The following is a 17,752-nucleotide window of genomic DNA, read 5'->3' as shown; positions in this document are numbered from 1 at the left end:
AACCTTGATATTCTCGAACACCACACTTTCATCCTAGGAAAGATTTCAGAGCGTTCAATTCTTACTCCACCTTAATTGATTCTGTTAAGTAGAGTCTTGGATAACTATTTTATCCAATAATAGAAAACAATTAGCCCTATGTGTGGTCTCACAACAAATGTGAGGGGTTTGGATATGCCTAACATTAAATGCTTTTGCTTTTTTAAGGGCATTAAAGAAATCCTAGTAGCCAAAATATTGGAGATGCAGGAGAAAACTATGGCTTCCCTTATGAATTTACACACACTTAAGTAAGATAGACTTATAATTCTAGTAAATAGAACATATGCTGTATCTATAAAACAACAAATACCTTGGTAAAGTTTGAAAACTTTGGTCATATCTGGCTATATTATCAACATGATAATGTCTAAGCACTTAAAAACACCTTTGATGTTTGGATTTTTCAGATTTGTTCTAGATGTTTCATATCTGTAGACATAGCCATGCCATATACAGAATATACAATAGCAACAGGCCATTTGTTGTAATATGGTAAATTAAAAAAAAAAAAAAAACACTCTCTTGCTAGAGAGATAATGTGTGTAGAAGATTTTAGCTTCCACATTATTTTGACTTTTCTATATATTGGTTAGTGTATATTTTACTGACATTAAATATTTTTTATAAAACATTTCAAACTCTAGATTTACATTAGGAATTTTGACAGATATTAATACATGTAAAGATAATTTATATATATATCTGGAAACCTGTCCTATTATGACCACTTATTTTATACCAGTTACTATGACCAGAGTAGACACTATTCTTAAATATACTTAAATGTATCTCTCTATATATTTCTGACCCTCTTTTGTCATCCATACCAAAAGTATAAGGGTTCTTACAGCATCTTAGCAAGTATAAGCATTCACTGCATATGTCATCCCAGATTCAGTACATATTTCTTCCTTTAATACTGTAACACTGTCATTATTCCCTTTTATCTTTCATTCAGGTCTTAGTTTGTGACGTTTCTAGCCTTTCAAAGCATTAAATTTGAATAAAACTTACCCATAACATTATATTTCACCTTTTAAATACAAAGATATTATGACTATCTGCTCTTACAGAATTCAGTTTTTTAAAATTAAAAAATGCAACAATAGGTAGACCTTCTTAAAATAAAAAAATGGCCAACTCTTCTTTAAATGCTGCCTATTTAATGTATACCCCAACTTTCTTCTCTAAGAACATTATATTCCTTATATACAAGGCTAGACTAATAATAAAACAATTAAAAGTTATATAAATAAGCAACATTTAAATTAACTACATGTAAGTTTATTCTAGCATTTATTGAAATTTGATTGTACAATATTAGAATAAGAGTCTTATTTTTTTCACTATTTTAATTTCACATCTTCTCCAAAAACTAAAGCTAATTTGTACTTCTGTTGGAAAAGAGTAGGAATTATATATCAAAACCTTCTTATAATGTTAGGAAGATGATAATCCAATTATATCAATTTTTTTTATCCTGCCTCATAAAGGATAATGAACTATCCATTAATGTATCTACTTTTTGTGTATATTGCCAAAATGTTTCTGGGCTAAAATATTCAGGTGGAGGAATAAAGTGTAATAATATAGTTATATATTAATTACTCTGGCACATACTAAGGCCACTCCACCTATTGGTAATACTTTTGTTTTGCTACCTTTATTCTGAAAGTAACATGCTATATGTTGAGATCCAGTATTCTACAAATAGAGCCCTCGTCAAAAATAACATGACACATTCTATTTAATATTCCACTTGTCTGGCATTTTCATTTTAATCCTGTATTTGTTATTCAGGCTAATTCAGTATATACCGAAGCATTTTTGTTCTAAAACTTTTGTAAATTTCAAGAGTCCAAGGGTAATCGCATTTTCCTTCAAAAACAAATTTCTGTTTGAAGTGTTTTTCTTAGTTAATTTATTTTAGGTAACTGTGCTCTTTACCAAAATGTACTGATGTACTTTCACAGTGCATTCATTCAATTCTATAAAGATTGTATTACTTTATTTTTCTCTCCAGATATAAATTACAGAAAAATGGAGATGGTACAAAAATCATTAATGTACCCCCCCCCAAAAAAATTCTGTTTTGCTTAGGTTGTGATATTTGGCTCTTATTTTATAGAGAATGTAAGATAGCAATAATAGCATAAACAGATTTAATACCATATAAGAGATAAATTTTAGCTCTTAACTATCAAGGTCCTTTTTCCTGCAAGTCAGGATATAAAAATGGACAAAGGTATGGAAACTAAACCCTCTTCCTTAGCCTCATATAATTCTGAAATGACCAATGATAACAAAGAAAGGAAATGCTAATTAACATAAAGTATTGCCGAAAACGTGGATTTTTTTTCCTTTACGTGTTTTGGAGAAAACACCTAAAGGATAAAAATTTTAAAGTACGCATCAACAATTTGAGATGATTTTAATATTCTCAATGTGTTTCTTGCTAATCCCATTTAGGATTTTTTTTTTTAACCTGATACCAAAGAAATCTATACAATATCCACTTACAGAACATATTTTTCACCACACATAAAAGAAACCTTCTAAAATCCCTATTAGTAGCTGACCTACAATACAAATTATTTTTAAAAGATACTAATACAAGTAAATTCCTCCTGCACTATTCAAATGCTGACTCTACATTAACCTTAGGATTATTTTATTCAGGCTATATCCAACTGTTTGTGAGAATAGCTTTCAGTTGAAAGAACACATATAATATCCTAATGTCTATGCCAAAGGAAAAATGAAAATAAATTAAGCAACAATCCTATGTTTACCAGTTAGATTTTTATGTCCGTGCCCTAACTATGTGTCTATCTTTAGAGAATGACTTGTTTAAAACTCTTGAGCTCAAACTTAACCTACCTTCACATGTTGAATATTTAAAACATCTACCTCTACAGACTTACCAATGATGGGTTTTGATAACTTGGTTGACTTTGGCTAGTCCCCTTCTAGTTAAACAGTAAGTTTCACTATTTTTCCTTTGCTTTTCTAAGACGTTAAACAGTAAGTTTCACTATTTCTCCTTTGCTTTTCTAAGATCAGGTTGATTTACTAATTTTTTACACTTAGCTACACACAGTTATATATTTATATTGGTTTTTGTGCCCCTGAATGGATAGCTGTACTTTTAGATGGTCTCCATAAATTATGGAAAAAGGAAGAAGTCCTATATATTCTCCTTAGGCTAGAAAACTAATTTTATGGTATCAGCTACATCCAAAATGTTTTATTTAAAATTTGTTTTGAATTAATTACCTTATTTTTATGTAATAAAGGCTGATTTTTATGTGGGCAACATTAAAATTAAAAAAAAAATCTTTCTAGTTTGTGGATTATTAATTGAGGATTATTAATTGTTAGATTACTTTTTAATTCTAGGTCAGACAGTGTCATAATGAACGTTAAAATTTTTCCTTTATATTCAGCAAAAAATACTCCTTCCATATTTTAAAATGGTGTAAAAATCCAACCATCAATGTTCACACAATGAACCATACATAGTTTCAGTAATTCATTTTAGTACTTACGGTTTTCTTCTATAATACCAAAATAAGCTTTTTACACATCGTTACTTGACTTATTTAATTACATTCCAGTAATGAATTATTAAATGAAACTGAACTCAGGAATAAAAGGTTTGCTTTTTAAAAATGTAGGGAGTTCCCATAAAGTAAGTTTTACAGAAACTTAAATATAAAAGTTAATGCAATAAATTCATTTTACCAGGATTGAAGATTCTTTGCCTTATGAAAGCCTTTATAAATTGCTTTAGTAAGTGATTTTTAAGGATAATCTGAAAAATGCTATATAGGATATTTTTTATAATGTACCAGTCTGATTATGTTAATAAGTCATAAGCTACCATGCAAAAAATACTGCAGAAGTACCCATCATGCCTTGCTAACTTGGGACTTTGTAACTTGAATTTAAACATAGTTTGAAGAAATTATTTAAAACATAGAACAGAGATGTAGGTGTTCATGGCTTCCAAGTTAGCAAGGCCCTTAATACTTTTTTATACATTTTTAAAAATACAATTTAGAGGGGCGCCTGGGTGGCTCAGTCGGTTAAGCGTCCGACTTCAGCTCAGGTCACGATCTCACGGTCCGTGAGTTTGAGCCCCGCATCGGGCTCTGGGCTAATGGCTCAGAGCCTGGAGCCTGCTTCCGATTCTGTGTCTCCCTCTCTCTCTGCCCCTCCCCCATTCATGCTCTGTCTCTCTCTGTCTCAAAAATAAATAAACGTTAAAAAAATTTTTTTTTAAAAATACAATTTAGATGATAGCTTAAAGACCTATATAAAAATAGGTTTCATCACACTTCAAGGTGTAGCCCATGTCCAACATAATAGCTACATTTCATTAAAAATGTAAAACATGACATTTTGTGCAGTTCATAACAAAATCTCTAATTAGGGGAAGTTAGAACATGTCTTGACTGTCATGTATGAGATAATTTACCAGGAATTATTCAATATGTAGCATTTTAGTTAGAGTGGGATTTGCTTTGGTAATAACTGTGGAGTCAGTTAACCTGATTTCTGCAGGCTTATTAGGAAAGATGTCATAAGAATACAGTAATAAATGTTCAGTAAATTTATAGAACTTAAATTGTTAGTAAATAGATGAGTCTTTTCATAAGTTCATTTATATTAAAACTGTATGTATGAAATGAAAAAGTTTCAGTGTTTGTGAGCTTGAATAAAATTCTCTGGCTTTGTTACTATAATAGTCAAGTCAAATAAAACTTTTGAGTATTGATATGTTTTCATGTTTAGAGATAAATGTATTATCTAAAGTATTTGTAAAATGTTATTTCAAAATACTTAGATTCATAAATTTATGACAGCATAACTTTCATTTAGAGGAGAACTACTGGATTCAAGAATTTGGAACACTGTTCTGAAAATGAGAAACAAAATAATCTTAAGGAAAAAAAATACAGACTATAGAGTTATTAAAATTTTTAACAAATTTATACCAGCACACATAAGCAGGCTTAGGATATAAAGGGAACTATTGAAAGCAAGAGAGAAATATTTCACGATAAAGGTAAGTAGTTTTTCTAAGTTTCTATTTTGGCACTCATCTATTTCATATCTAGCTATCAAGAATAATCCCCCACCTTGAAACACTCATTGCTGTATTTCAATTAAGGGGTCTTTTTTAGACTTTTCATCTTCAAATCTTTGGTTCTGATTATACTACTTCCTCTTCCCCACAATACACTGCCCTCAGTATATACTCAGTGATTGATTGTGGTGTTGGTGCTGAGGCTCTGGCATCAAGATAAATCTGAGTCTAGGCTCTTCTGTTTTACAAACTATAACCCTGGCCAAGTTACTTAATCTCTCTCTGCCTCAACTTCTCATCAGCTAAACAGAGAAACAAAAATACCTCAGAGTTGATGAGAAAAGTAAATGAGAGAACATAATTAAGGAACACAGAACTATTGGTTCTCTCCTTTCACCTTTGCTTATTACCGAACTAACAATGAAAAATTTTGGCAAAATTATAGCCATGGGATTCTCCCCTTTTAATAATCCAAAGAGAGGACTTCCTGAACAGGTATATTTGCTGACATATCTATTCAAAAAGCAAGTTATTATTTTCACAGAGGCATATATGGAAAAAGTCAAGGTTTTAGAGTCACAAAACCTTACCTGCTATAAAATTTTTATTTTTCTACACTTAGCAATGATACACGTGGTAGTGAGCATTACAGACTGAAGTGCTGATGTGTAGTGTAAGTTTTTACTTTCTCATTGCCTAGTTTCTTTGAACTCATGAATGGCAATTTTGTTTTTTTGCAGACTTGAACATTTCTTGTTAATTTTATCCTTTTATATTTTGAGAATATGTTGTTAGATCATACAATTTCCTAATTGTTATAACTTGCTGCATTATTCCTTTTATATTAAACCTCACTTTATCTTCAGTAATGGTTTCCCCTCTCAATATAGACTGCCTACTATTAATAATACAATACCAGCTTTCTTTTGGTTTATTTATATGCCCAGTATTTCTTCATGTCTCATTTTCTCTTGTAAGTATATGCCTTTTAACTACCTATAGCTAACTTTTTATAAAGAATGAACATTGCTGGGGCACCTGGGTGGCTCAGTCAGTTGGGTATCCGACTTCGGCCCAGGTCATGATCTCACGGTTTGTGGGTTCGAGCCCCACATCGGGCTCTGTGCTGACAGCTCAGAGCCTGGAGCCTGCTTTGAATTCTGTGTCTCCCTCTCTGCCCCTTCCCTACTCACGCTCTGTCTCTCAAAAATAAATATTGAAAAAAAAATTTTTTTAAAGAATGAACATGGCTGTCTTTTGACAGAAGGTTTATCCTTTGATGTTCATTACAATTCTGAGATATTTGTAATTATAATCATTTCTACTGTCTTATTATGGGTTTTCTTTTACCATATTTTTCATTTTTCTTTGCCCCTTTTTCTCCTTCCTGTCTTCTTTTGGATTGAATTTTCTTTAACATTTCTTTTCATGTGGTTTGAAAGAAATACATTGTATTTGTATTATTGTACTGATTTAACCTAAAATGTGTAACATGCTTATTAACTTTATATTTTTAGTATTTATAGCTTTTTAACCAGCAGACTCTTCTAGACTAGTTCAAGGAAAGCCAAATTACTGAAACTATCTTAATGTTTTCCAACATAAAAGTTACATTTTTAAAAATATTTGGAGAAAAAATGTGCAGTCGGTCATATTTTTATTGAATGTATTAAGAAAACAGAAATTCTAATCTATAAATCAGAATAAACTACTTTTTGAAAGTACATCTTCATGTTAAATCGCACAAACCAGTGACTATCAACTAATGAGGGATACATGCACAAGGCATGAATGACGTTAGGAATGGTAGTATAGAGAGGATAGAACCATTTTTCCCATACCATACACTAAGAAAGGTGGTATCATCCATTTCCAGTTATTCCTAGAGCTGTCCCTCCAGCTTTACCCAGTGAGTCTTCCGGGCCCTCTGCAGATGCTTCATCCAAAATATTCTTCATGACTTGAAGGCAGGGCTCATCTCTCCTTGGAGCTATAATTTTCTTCTTGCAGATGGCACACTTGGTTTCCTGAAACATCCTGACATCTCATACCTTCCAGTTCTTAAGTGAGGAGCTGTGGACTTTAAGATCTATGGTGAGTAGTCTGTGCCATAAACCAAATGATATTTAGTTAACAGCCAAGGATGGAACTTCCGTACTTAGCCTTACCTTACTTTGAAGATCCAAGTATGGCTAAAACTCCCAATAGCTATTCATGAAAAGATGCAGTAGAAAGTATATTATTTCTAGTTGTCAATGCCATAGGAAGAACCTCCTGGTGTGTAGCTCTTCCCAATTCCCTTCCCTTGTCATGAAAATATAAGTAGAAACTGATTAATATGACATAATCTTAAGCAGGGTATTTTAAATATGGTCAACTATTCCCTGTTAGGTGGTTCCCATAATTCAGAGGATCTATAATACTAGGTAACCTAGGACTACCAAAAAACTAAGAGAAAGCAGCAATTTCCCCTTTAAACTGGTTAGTCCCTTCCCCTCAGCTCAAAGTAGTTCTTGGTGATAAAGGAAAGTAGCTTCGGCTGAGCTTCTCTTATCCTCAGTCTCAAAAAAGAATAAGACATTCTCTAAGAAGGTTAAAATCCCCATTAATTAATCTAAATTAGCTTGGTTGTTACTGTTTGGCCCTTCCAGCAATATTAACCCCCAAATTTGGTGTGCTCCTATTGATAAAAGATGACCAATGCTATCTAAAGCTCCCTCCTGTAAGAGGAAGGGTCAGGACCATCTGAGTTGTGCTGAAATGACATATTTCATACTGGTTTCATTTCGCAAGAGACTCAAAGCCTTTCTTCTAAGACTGATCCCCCTAACCTGTGCTCTTGGTTACCCAAATCTATGCTGGAGCTCCCTCCAAGCTCTCAGAACTCGTAAACCTTTGCTGCAAAAATAGACTTATGGCTGTCAATACATCCACACCCTTTTAGGTCCACTGATGTTATTCACTCAGGCAAAAGATGAGGGCAAGGACCCACCAACGTTTACAGCAACCTTGATCTCACCCACCAGAACAGTTGTTCTATATTTGGTAGAATTATGGATAGTGGGGAATTGTCTCCAGGAGACTATTTTAGATCATCATATAGCAGCTTTATGAACCAAGTCTCAGTCAAGAGGCATGGCCTCCCCCATAACTCCGGGTTACACTAATGTAGGCCAACAATGCAACTACATACTTACCAGGGGTAGGGCAGTCAGAGATCTAAGAAACCAGCCCTACATAATGCCCAAGGAGTAATCTGCTAAATGCTTCATACTGCCACTTGCTACTCAAGCTACATCATGATCATAAGGCATCCTAGATGGAGGCCCACCCAACCTAACCAACTACTGGCTTTACTTTAGTTTTGGAACTTCCCATATCTAAAGAGCTATTTCCTGGAATGCCTGGCTGGCTTAGTCAAAGCATGCAACTCTTGATCTTGGGCTTTTAAGTTCAAACCCCACATTGGTTGTAGAACTTACTTAAAAATTAAAAATAAAGAGCTATGTCCCAACCACAGGTCCAACTGTGCAAAAAAAAGACCTGTGTCCATGTTCCAGCCTAGGCCTTCATGAGTACTTTGGCATCAACTTAATTTTCAACTTATCCGGCTCTTCTCAGCCGCTATAGGGGTCATATAGGTCGTTAAGAAAAATAATGAGGCCTACTTCCAGAATAACTTTGAGGTATCAGTGAAATCAGAGATGGTATCTATTTGTTCTTCCTGCCTATTCTTGATCTCCATATATAGCCACGGGTCTTATGACTTCTGAGGTGCCTAAGCTCTACGTTCACTTGTAGAATGGCTCTCCAATATACAGTGATGCACCTAATATATACATTGACCACAACTTCTTGCATGACTTCATTGATAGGACTGTAGCCTGCTGAGTTGACAGCTACGTTATTACTTTAACATGATACATTGTGAACACCTGGTCTATCCCCTTCTGCAACTATGCCCCCAAGAGCCCCAAAATGAATATTTAGGAGCCGCAAGGTAGTAGTTTGGGAGAAACCTCTGTTCTGTCAAAGGATGCATAAGATGCCATCTCTTCAGTTTTAAGTTTCACCTTTCCTCCACTTGCCATTCCTAAACTGTTGGATCAAATTGAACACATCAACTAAGTACCCAAAGGATACTTGTTTTACATACCTTGCCCCTGACAGAGAATCCAACTGGTTCATCTTCCATATTACCACAGAGTAACTTAGATCCCCACTTCTTCAGAGTATCCTTTATTAATTATGTATCTGTACTAATTATGCCCTCTCCTCTTTCGATTCTCTATTTTCTTGTGCCCTTTGGTACCATAAATATTCTGGTAGCCAGTTAAGTGCCTCTATAAATGACAAGCTGCACAAAAGGAACTCCATTAACACCCAGCAAGTCAAGATCCAGTGTATTGACCAGCACTAGGCCATAGGAAAGATCACTCAAGTGGAAGTGAATGTCCTTTCATAATAGGAACAGAAAAATTGCTATCAAGGCACTTCAACAGCAGAGGTTATCATACCACTGGTTTTCCAAATCTGTTTTTGTTCATTCATATAAACACATCTCATTTCTTTTACCACTCTGCTCTATCCAGCCCTAGGAGAGATTATACCCCTCCTACACCCCAGTAATCTGCCCTACCAATCCCAGAAGATAGCTAGACTATGTCATGTGGAAAGCCCAGGTTTCCATTATGAAGAGGAGGGTCTGAAGGAACATTTGTAGAAACGGTCCTTCCACCTTTAGAATGCCTTCAAGCATTCTTTTCTAAGCAATGTTTCCAAGCAACCAGAAATCTCTCACCATATTGATTAATAAACAGAAACTGGAGCTGAATAGTAGCACCTAGAATAAATCTGGGGGAACTACCAGCACAATAGTTGACTTCATAGTGAGCTCTCTCTGCTTGCTACCATGATGAGAATGAATATTTCAAGGCAAGTTCTCATTTTAAACTTTGGCCTAGCTATCCAATCACCTATGAAGTATTACGCTGGCTTACTGTGTTGTAGTCATTGAATAAATTGATACCTTAACATCTTCTCTGTGATATTCTCTTATGGAGCCTTGGAGAGATCCCTAAATCCAGTTTGAGATTCTTGGAGCATTGATCATTTCCTCCCTTCACCATCACCTTCAACAAATTCAACAGAACAGATCTGAATAAGGTACTCACAGACTTTTAAACTTTAATAACTTAAGACAGCAAAAGAAATAATCGGTAAAAAGTACTTGAAAGTATATGTATTAACATTTATAACTATTCCACAATGTCTATATTGTATTATAGATTCTGATTTCCCAAAAGAGATCACATAAGGTAAATTATGTATGTGGTAACAAAATTATGATTCAGAAATAAAAAGAAAATATAACCATTTTGAGCTGTTTACAAATTTTTTAAATCATACCTGTAAACCTGTTATTAAAGTTTAAAATTTTTAACATAACCAGCTCGAGAGCTTTATAATTTATCACGGATAGTCCAAACGCATTTGGTACATTTACTTATTACCTTACTAAACGTTTAATAGAGTAAATGTCCTTTTTTAGTAGTTTGAAAAAACAGGATTCTGATCTTTTTTTATTGCTTTATGTAAAACAGCAGTGGTTACAGTCTTCCCTTATTTTAAGAAAAGCAATAAAATTTTTCTTTAAATTCTGCCAAATTAGCAGAAAACAAATTTATCCTAAATATTCTGAAATGTCAATGTTAGGTAATCAAATATATGAAACTGTAGAGCCATCTACTGGTTGAAGTGTAATGTTACAAAGCACAACTATCAAACTATTAACAGAGTAGGTAGGGAGTCATAGTTGTAAGAAATGAAAATATAAACGTGGGCAAAAACCATCTTGTCTAGGACACTGGTTTTTAAAGGCTTAATAAAGAAACCTGTTTATTTTTAATAGGAAACCCAACATATATAACAAAGTAGGACTACTATGTAAAAGCTGAGGTAGGGGGCCTCCAACCCCCAATCTTCACTAATTTGCCCAGCAGAGGCCAGGCCAATGGAAAACAAGCCATAAGAGGTAGTCTGGGCAAATAACATTAACTGTGGTTTGGAAGGAGGCACAATGAGAAGGAATAGTATCAGCAAAGTTGTCTCTCACCCATCTTTGACCCTGGAGACATCTTAGAGACACTGGTGTACAAAGGATAGTGGTTAATGGGCACAGAGAACTGAAGACTAGGAGGGGAGGCACCTGAAAGGCTACAAACCTCTTATCACAGTGACACTGTTTATGTGCTCATATGATGCAACACTTTAGAAAACATTAGCATAATTTTCCTAAAAACGCAAAATAAGAAAATAACACATTTGCTTTTTTACCACAAGCCAATTTAAAAACTAAGTTTCTAGGTCCTATGGGCTTTTACCAGCCAGGCCCTAGACTGGTCTAGTCTTGGAAACAAGAGCCCAGTTTCAGGTCCCAGCCTCCTCCCTTCAAAAGGACATGGATGTCCATAGAATCGAGGCAAGAAACAGAGCTCTCCAAGGCCCCTCTCTGTGGCAGACACCCCCAACCTGGATAGCAGCTTATCAGCTAGGCTTGGGGTGACAGGCTGGAGCAAAGTTCCAAAGACTCGCAAACATTCCAAGGCTACATGAAGCACAGTACCCAGCCAGGGGGCATCCACTGGGCTCTCCCAGTTCAACTTCCACGGTGCATGCCTTTGGACAAAGCCATTAGTTTGCCGGACACAGCTGGACACTGCCTCCAGAGCTTTATAGATCTGAAAGTTATCATAGTGGTCAGCTACCTGCTTGGGCAGAGTGGCCACTGCATTCACCAAAGCATAGTCCTCTGCCTGAGCACGAACTGACGGCCCCACCAACCCTGGCTCACTGGGAAAGCAGGTAGTGCAGAAAACCGGATAGGTCCCAGAAGGATTTATTCTATTGGCAGTACACCGGTTCAAGAGACCTCCCAAAGCATCTGCCAACTCGGAATCTAGCAACTTAACCACCTTTTCATCATAGTAATCACAGTCCCAGTTGGGGACGCCCTGCCGAAGAAGAAAGTATCGGAAGCCATCCACAGTATAGCGATCAAGGCAAGTCCTGGGATCCACCACGTTGCCCAAGCTTTTGGACATCTTTTGGCCACAGACCGTCCAGTGTGAGTGGACATAGATGCGGTGTGGTGGGCTCATGCCGGCCCCTAAGAGGAGGGCAGGCCAATAGATAGCGTGGAATTTAAGAATGTCCTTGCCTATGATATGAGAGGTGGTTGGCCACCAAGATTTGAACTCAGCATTTGGGTAGCCAATTACAGTAAGGTAGTTGACCAAGGCATCCAGCCATACGTAGATGGTCTGCGAGTCGTCCCCGGGCACAGGAATGCCCCAATGCAAGTGGCTGCTCCTTCGAGAGACTGACAGGTCTGGCAGCTCCTCCTCTAGCCACTGAAGAACTGCGTGATGAAATGGCTCAGGGGTGATTGCCTGAGGGTCGCCCCGCAGCCACTGCTGAAGAGGCTCTCGGAACTGAGAAAGCCTGAAAATGTAGTTTTCTTCCTTGGTCCAGACTACGGGATGCCCACTCTCTAAAGACACAGGACACGAATTCCCCGAGGAACTCGGCTGCCTGGTGACCTTGGCCTCAGGCAGGAAGCACTCTTCGGAGGCGCAATACCAACCTTCATAGAGACCCTTGTAGAGCAGACCCCGCGCCTTCAGCAATCCCCAGAAATGCTGCACAGCGATCCGGTGCCGGACTTCGGTGGTGCGGATGAAGTCGGTAGAGGAGATGCCAGCCTCCCGAAAAAGCTGCTGGAACTGGGCAGAGACTCGGTCGCACAGCTCGGTCGGGGCCAGGCCCGCAGCGGCTGCTGCTTGCTGAATCTTCAGGCCATGCTCGTCGGTACCAGTGGAGAATCGCGTGGCGGCGGCTCTGGGAACTCGGAGGCGACGGTGGCGGCACAAGGCGTCTGCCAGTAGCGCCGAGTACAGGTGCCCGATGTGCGGCGCCGCGTTCACGTAGAAAATGGGTGTCGTGAAGAAAGCGCGCGCGTCGCGAGCATCGTCGCGGGCACGGAGAGGGGCCGAACTGTAGTGGCGGGGAGTAGAGTACTCCAGGAGCGAGACTCCTCTCGTCCCCGGCCGTCTTAGCAGCCGCAGGGCAGAAATCTGCACCATGATGCCGGCCTAGCCGCGGCAGCGGAGGGGGCGTTCTGGAAGCACGTGTGAGGAGCGCATGCGCAGCCGAAGTGCACCGCCGCTTCCGGCCGGCCGGAAAGCCAATGAGGTGGGGTCTGTAACGCCGGCCCTCTCCCGCCCCGCCCGCCCCTCCTCTCTGCGCCCGCGTTGGACGTTGGGGCCGTGAAAGTGGAAGCGCGTGAGAAAGCTTAAAGGAGCTGGGTTTAGGAGAGGTTCTGAAAGCAGATAAATCTTTCTCTGACGTCCTATGCGCCTTGCTTTGGGTTGTAATTTTATATTTGTGGATCTCTTTTCCTCTCTAGGCTGACTTGCTTGTGAGGCAAGAATTTTATGTTCAGGCATTTCTCAAACCCAGTCAGTGGCTGGCACGTTGCTGGACACAACAGTATGCGCTTTACATATGCCCTGCTCAATGTAGAGATCTGAAATATCTAAATTTTATCTCAGAACCTAGCAGCTAGACACAATAAATCTGGAAGAGGGAGGTAGAAAGTAAGAAAAATAATTACCTAGGGCACTTGAGGGAAGAGTAAGGACATGCAAAGTAAGGGAAATGTTTTCTCTAAACACAATCTTGAATCAACCAAGGATGTAGATATCTTACGTGCCAAAGATTATTGAGATCCAGAGAAGTGAAATGCAGGCTGTTGTCACTGGTAAGGAAGAATCAACCTTCAACTTTATTTCTCAAAGTAGTTAGCAACACTTCTAAAGCAGTGTTTTGCCAAGTTTGCGTTTAGTGGTGGAACTCTACCTCTTTTTGGGTGAATGCTTCTGGAGCCCAGAACTGGATTAATATTAATCCTTGCTTCATAAAACACTCTCATCTTTGCTTTGGTCTATGACTAGCTTTTTTTTTTTTTCCATTTAATTTAAATACTACATTTATTTCATAACAAAATGCAATGCAACACCAGTGAACCCACAACCCAACCTAAGAACTAGGTGTGGTTATCTATGTGTGGTCCCAGACGAACAGCATTAGCAGCACCTGGGACTTTGTTAGAAACGCATGTTTTAGGCCCCACACCCAAACAAACCCTTCCACCGATTCTGGGGGTGGAAACCAGCAGCCTAGGTTTTAATGAGCTCTCCAGGTGATTCTGATGAAGATTCAAGTTTGAGAACCACTGAACTGGAAGATTACCAATGATTTAGATCTATGTGCTCCTTTTCTGTTTTCCCCCCAGAGGTAATCGTTGTCCTAAGTTCTGTACTTTTCCATTATTGTCATCACAAGTTAATTTTAATTGTATTTAAACAGTCTAAAAAAGGATATCATACTACATGTGGTCTTCTTCCACTGGCCATTTTCACTCAACGTTTTGTTACTAAGATTCATCCATGTTTCTTTCTATAACTCTAGTTACTTCATTTTGAATGGAGAATAATTTATGAATGGGAGCGTTTGGTGAGTTGGATCTTATTTATGTGGTGATACGGAAAGTGGATCAATCAAATTCTCTATAAATGTTACAATAGGAACAACAGATAATTCTTTGAGTACTTAGTTGATATGCTCTATTTGATCTAGCAGTTTACGAAGAGAAAGTGAATAGGTAAAACCTAAAACTGGAGGGTATATACAGCACCCTCCAGAACTAGGAGGTAAATTCAGATTAAATGTATGAGAAACCAAGTTTTCCAGTAGTTCTCCACCCCACACCCCTTTTCCATGGCATTAATTCTTTAGCATATGCAATATGTAATTTTTCTCCTGTTTTAATCAGGAAAAAAAAACTCTCAACCCCCACTACTCCTCCATTACTTTCCTTCCCTTTATAGCAGACTCCTTAAAAGAAATGCCTATTGATGCACATCTGAGTGGTTCAAGTTGTTTGCTCTTAAGAATAGTACTACTGTTAACTTTCTTGTATAAATCTTCTGGTACTTACATGCTAAACTTTCTCTAGGTATGTATCTAGGAGTAATATTTCTGGATCATACAGTATGTGAAAGTTCAGTTTCACAAGATAATGTCAAGTTGTTTTCCAACATGGTTAAGCAAATTACACCCCCATCAGCAACATACAATTAAAGAGGTCTCTCCAATACTTGATATTAGCTACTTCTTAATTTTTTGCCAGTTAAATAAGTATAAAACATTATCTCACTAATGTTCATAGAAACATTATCCCCAATAGCCAAAAGATAGAAACACCCCAAATGCCTATCATCTGATGAATGGATAAACAAATGTGGCATATCCATACAATGGAATATTATTCAGCCATAAAAAGAATGAAGTACTGATAACATGCTATCACATAAGTAAACCTTTAAAACATTATGGTAAATGAAATAATCCAGACACCAAAGACCACATATTGTAGGTTCCACTTACATGAAATATCCAGAATAGATAAATGCATAGAGATAGAAAGGAGATGAGTGGTTGCCAGGAGCTGGGGGAAAATCGCAATGGAGAGTGAATGCTTAAAGGATATGGGTTTCCCTCATGGAGTGATGAGAGAAATCTGGAGCTAGATAGTGATGATTATCATACAGTATTGTGAATGTACTTAATGCCACTGAATTGTACACTTTAAAATGGTTAAAATGATCAATTTTATGTGTATTTTACCACAATACAATATAATCTCACTGTGGTCTTAATTTGCAATTTCCCAAATAGAAGGTGAAGTTAAGCATCTCTGTGTGTGTTTATTAACCATATATGTTTCCTTGCCTGTGAAGTGCCTATTTATATTTTGTGTCTGTTTGTCTATTGGCTTTTTTTTTCTTTATTTTCAGGTTTTTATATATTCTTGATGCTGTTCCTTTATTGGTTGATATTTGACAAATATCATTTACCAAATTGTATCTTGTCCTTTCACATTACACTTAATAGAAATTCTTAATTTTAATATAGTAGGATTTATGAAAATTTATCTTATGATTGTTATTTTATTTAAAAATTTTTTTAATGTTTATTTATTTTTGAGAGAGAGAGACAGAGAGACAGAGTATGAGCTGGGGAAGAGGCAGAGAGAGGGAGACACAGAATCCAAAACAGGCTCCAGGCTCCAAGCTGCCAGCACAGAGCCGACACAGGGTTCGAACTCACAAGCTGCGAGATCACAACATGAGTCGAAGTCGGACACTCAACCAACTGAGCCACCCAGGCACCCCATGATTGTTATTTTATGATTAATGATGATTATTTTCTGATTATCTTTTTGCTTTAAAAATAGTTTTTAGTACTCTTGCATCAGAATAAATATTTATCCATATTTTCATATAAAAATGTAAAGTTTTCTTTTGATGTTCAAATTCTTCATGTAAAATTGAGGTAGGGATCCAATTTCATCCCCATATAGATAATCAAATGTCCCAGCTCCACTTTCTCCACTGATCTGCCATGCCACCTCCCTCATATATTAAATTTCCACATATTCAGGTTTCTGTTTCTGGGCTTTTTATTCTGTTGTATTGGTTAATTTGTCTATACCTTGCTAAAAAACAGATTTAATTACTATAGCTTTATTATAAGTCTTAATATATAGTTTTTATATCTCCTTATTCTCCTTCAGAAGTATCTTAGACATTCTTGGTCTTTTTGTCTTCCACATATATATTAAAATCAACTTGAGGATGCCTGGGTGGCTCAGTCAGTTAAGTGTCTGAGTCTTGATTTTGGCTCAGGTGAAGAGTCTTACAAATTGTGAAATTGAGCCCCACATAAGGCTGTATGCTGACAGTGCAGAGCCTGCTTGGGATTCTCTCTCTCCCTCTCTCTCTGCCCACCCCCCCCCCAAAATAAATAAATAAACTTTAAAAAATCAAATCAAATTAAATTGACCTGAGGGATTCCATGCGAAAAATCTGTTAGGGATAAGGTCACCATTGCATTAAATCTACAGCTCAATGACAGGTGTCAAGGAATAGCTAGAGAGATAATTACAATATTAAGTGTTCCTAAAAATGTGTATGTATATCTCTCCATTTACTTGCCTCTCCTTTCACGCTGTTCAGTAAAGTTGCATAGTTTTACATATACAAGTCTGGCTTATATTCAGTAGATTTATTCCTAGAAACAACATAGTTAATTGATAATGTACCTGTTTTCCTTTTCTGAAAATTATGGGCGTTTGTTTGTTACTGGTATATGAAACTGACAAAATCTACACTATTCTGTTTGAAGAAAGAGTGGTGTGATGGACCCAGAGCCCTGCCTACCTGGCCTCCCCTCATGATCAAAGCCCCCTCTCTTCCAAAACTGACACCTCTTCGGAACCAGGGAGCTCTGCCACACATAGTTTGAAAACTTGTAATCTAGAAGAATGAACAGTTAAGAGTAGTCAACAATTTTTTTTAAAGAATAATAATATTGTGAACTGCTGGACAGTGAAAGATTATAGAGGCATTAAAAATTTTTAAATATGTAATATGAAGAAGCCAGACTATTGAGAAAAATTAAAAGTAAAAATAAAATCTTAGTCTATACAATGAT

General features: G+C 37.1%; 2 protein-coding genes across 17 annotated transcripts in view; one reads left to right on the top strand and one right to left on the bottom strand.

Moving 5' to 3' along the window:
- MARS2 (methionyl-tRNA synthetase 2, mitochondrial) overlaps window positions 1-13,318 on the bottom strand; it is a 39,575-nt gene extending 26,257 nt beyond the window's left edge. For 2 of the 7 annotated variants that reach the window (XM_042949597.1, XM_042949598.1), the window contains exons 1-3: window positions 11,250-13,318; window positions 10,164-10,266; window positions 7,303-7,438 (exon numbers count right to left, since the gene is read on the bottom strand). In XM_042949597.1, coding sequence (XP_042805531.1) covers window positions 11,497-13,278 — 1,782 coding nt within the window. In that variant the 5' untranslated portion in view covers window positions 13,279-13,318 and the 3' untranslated portion in view covers window positions 7,303-7,438; window positions 10,164-10,266; window positions 11,250-11,496. Of the gene's footprint in view, window positions 1-6,774; window positions 7,238-7,302; window positions 7,439-10,163; window positions 10,267-11,249 lie in introns of those variants that run through there. The other 5 variants (XM_042949595.1, XM_042949596.1, XM_042949599.1 and 2 more) reach the window with 5 other exon arrangements.
- Window positions 1-17,752, top strand: part of RFTN2 (raftlin family member 2) — a 136,218-nt gene that overhangs the window by 9,327 nt on the left and 109,139 nt on the right. For 3 of the 10 annotated variants that reach the window (XM_042949611.1, XM_042949610.1, XM_042949609.1), the window contains exons 1-2: window positions 7,146-7,228; window positions 10,198-10,300. Coding sequence is in view for 3 of the 10 variants with exons in the window: in XM_042949612.1 (XP_042805546.1) it covers window positions 13,937-13,955 (19 nt within the window). In the remaining 7 variants the exon portion in view is untranslated. Of the gene's footprint in view, window positions 1-7,144; window positions 7,229-8,711; window positions 10,301-13,451; window positions 13,956-17,752 lie in introns of those variants that run through there. The other 7 variants (XM_042949606.1, XM_042949607.1, XM_042949605.1 and 4 more) reach the window with 7 other exon arrangements.

The sequence above is a fragment of the Panthera leo genome, chromosome C1 (assembly GCF_018350215.1).
Source record: "Panthera leo isolate Ple1 chromosome C1, P.leo_Ple1_pat1.1, whole genome shotgun sequence".
Lineage (NCBI taxonomy): Eukaryota > Metazoa > Chordata > Mammalia > Carnivora > Felidae > Panthera > Panthera leo.
The sequence above is the reverse complement of the archived record's forward strand: the minus strand, read 5'-3'. Positions and strand labels throughout refer to the sequence as shown.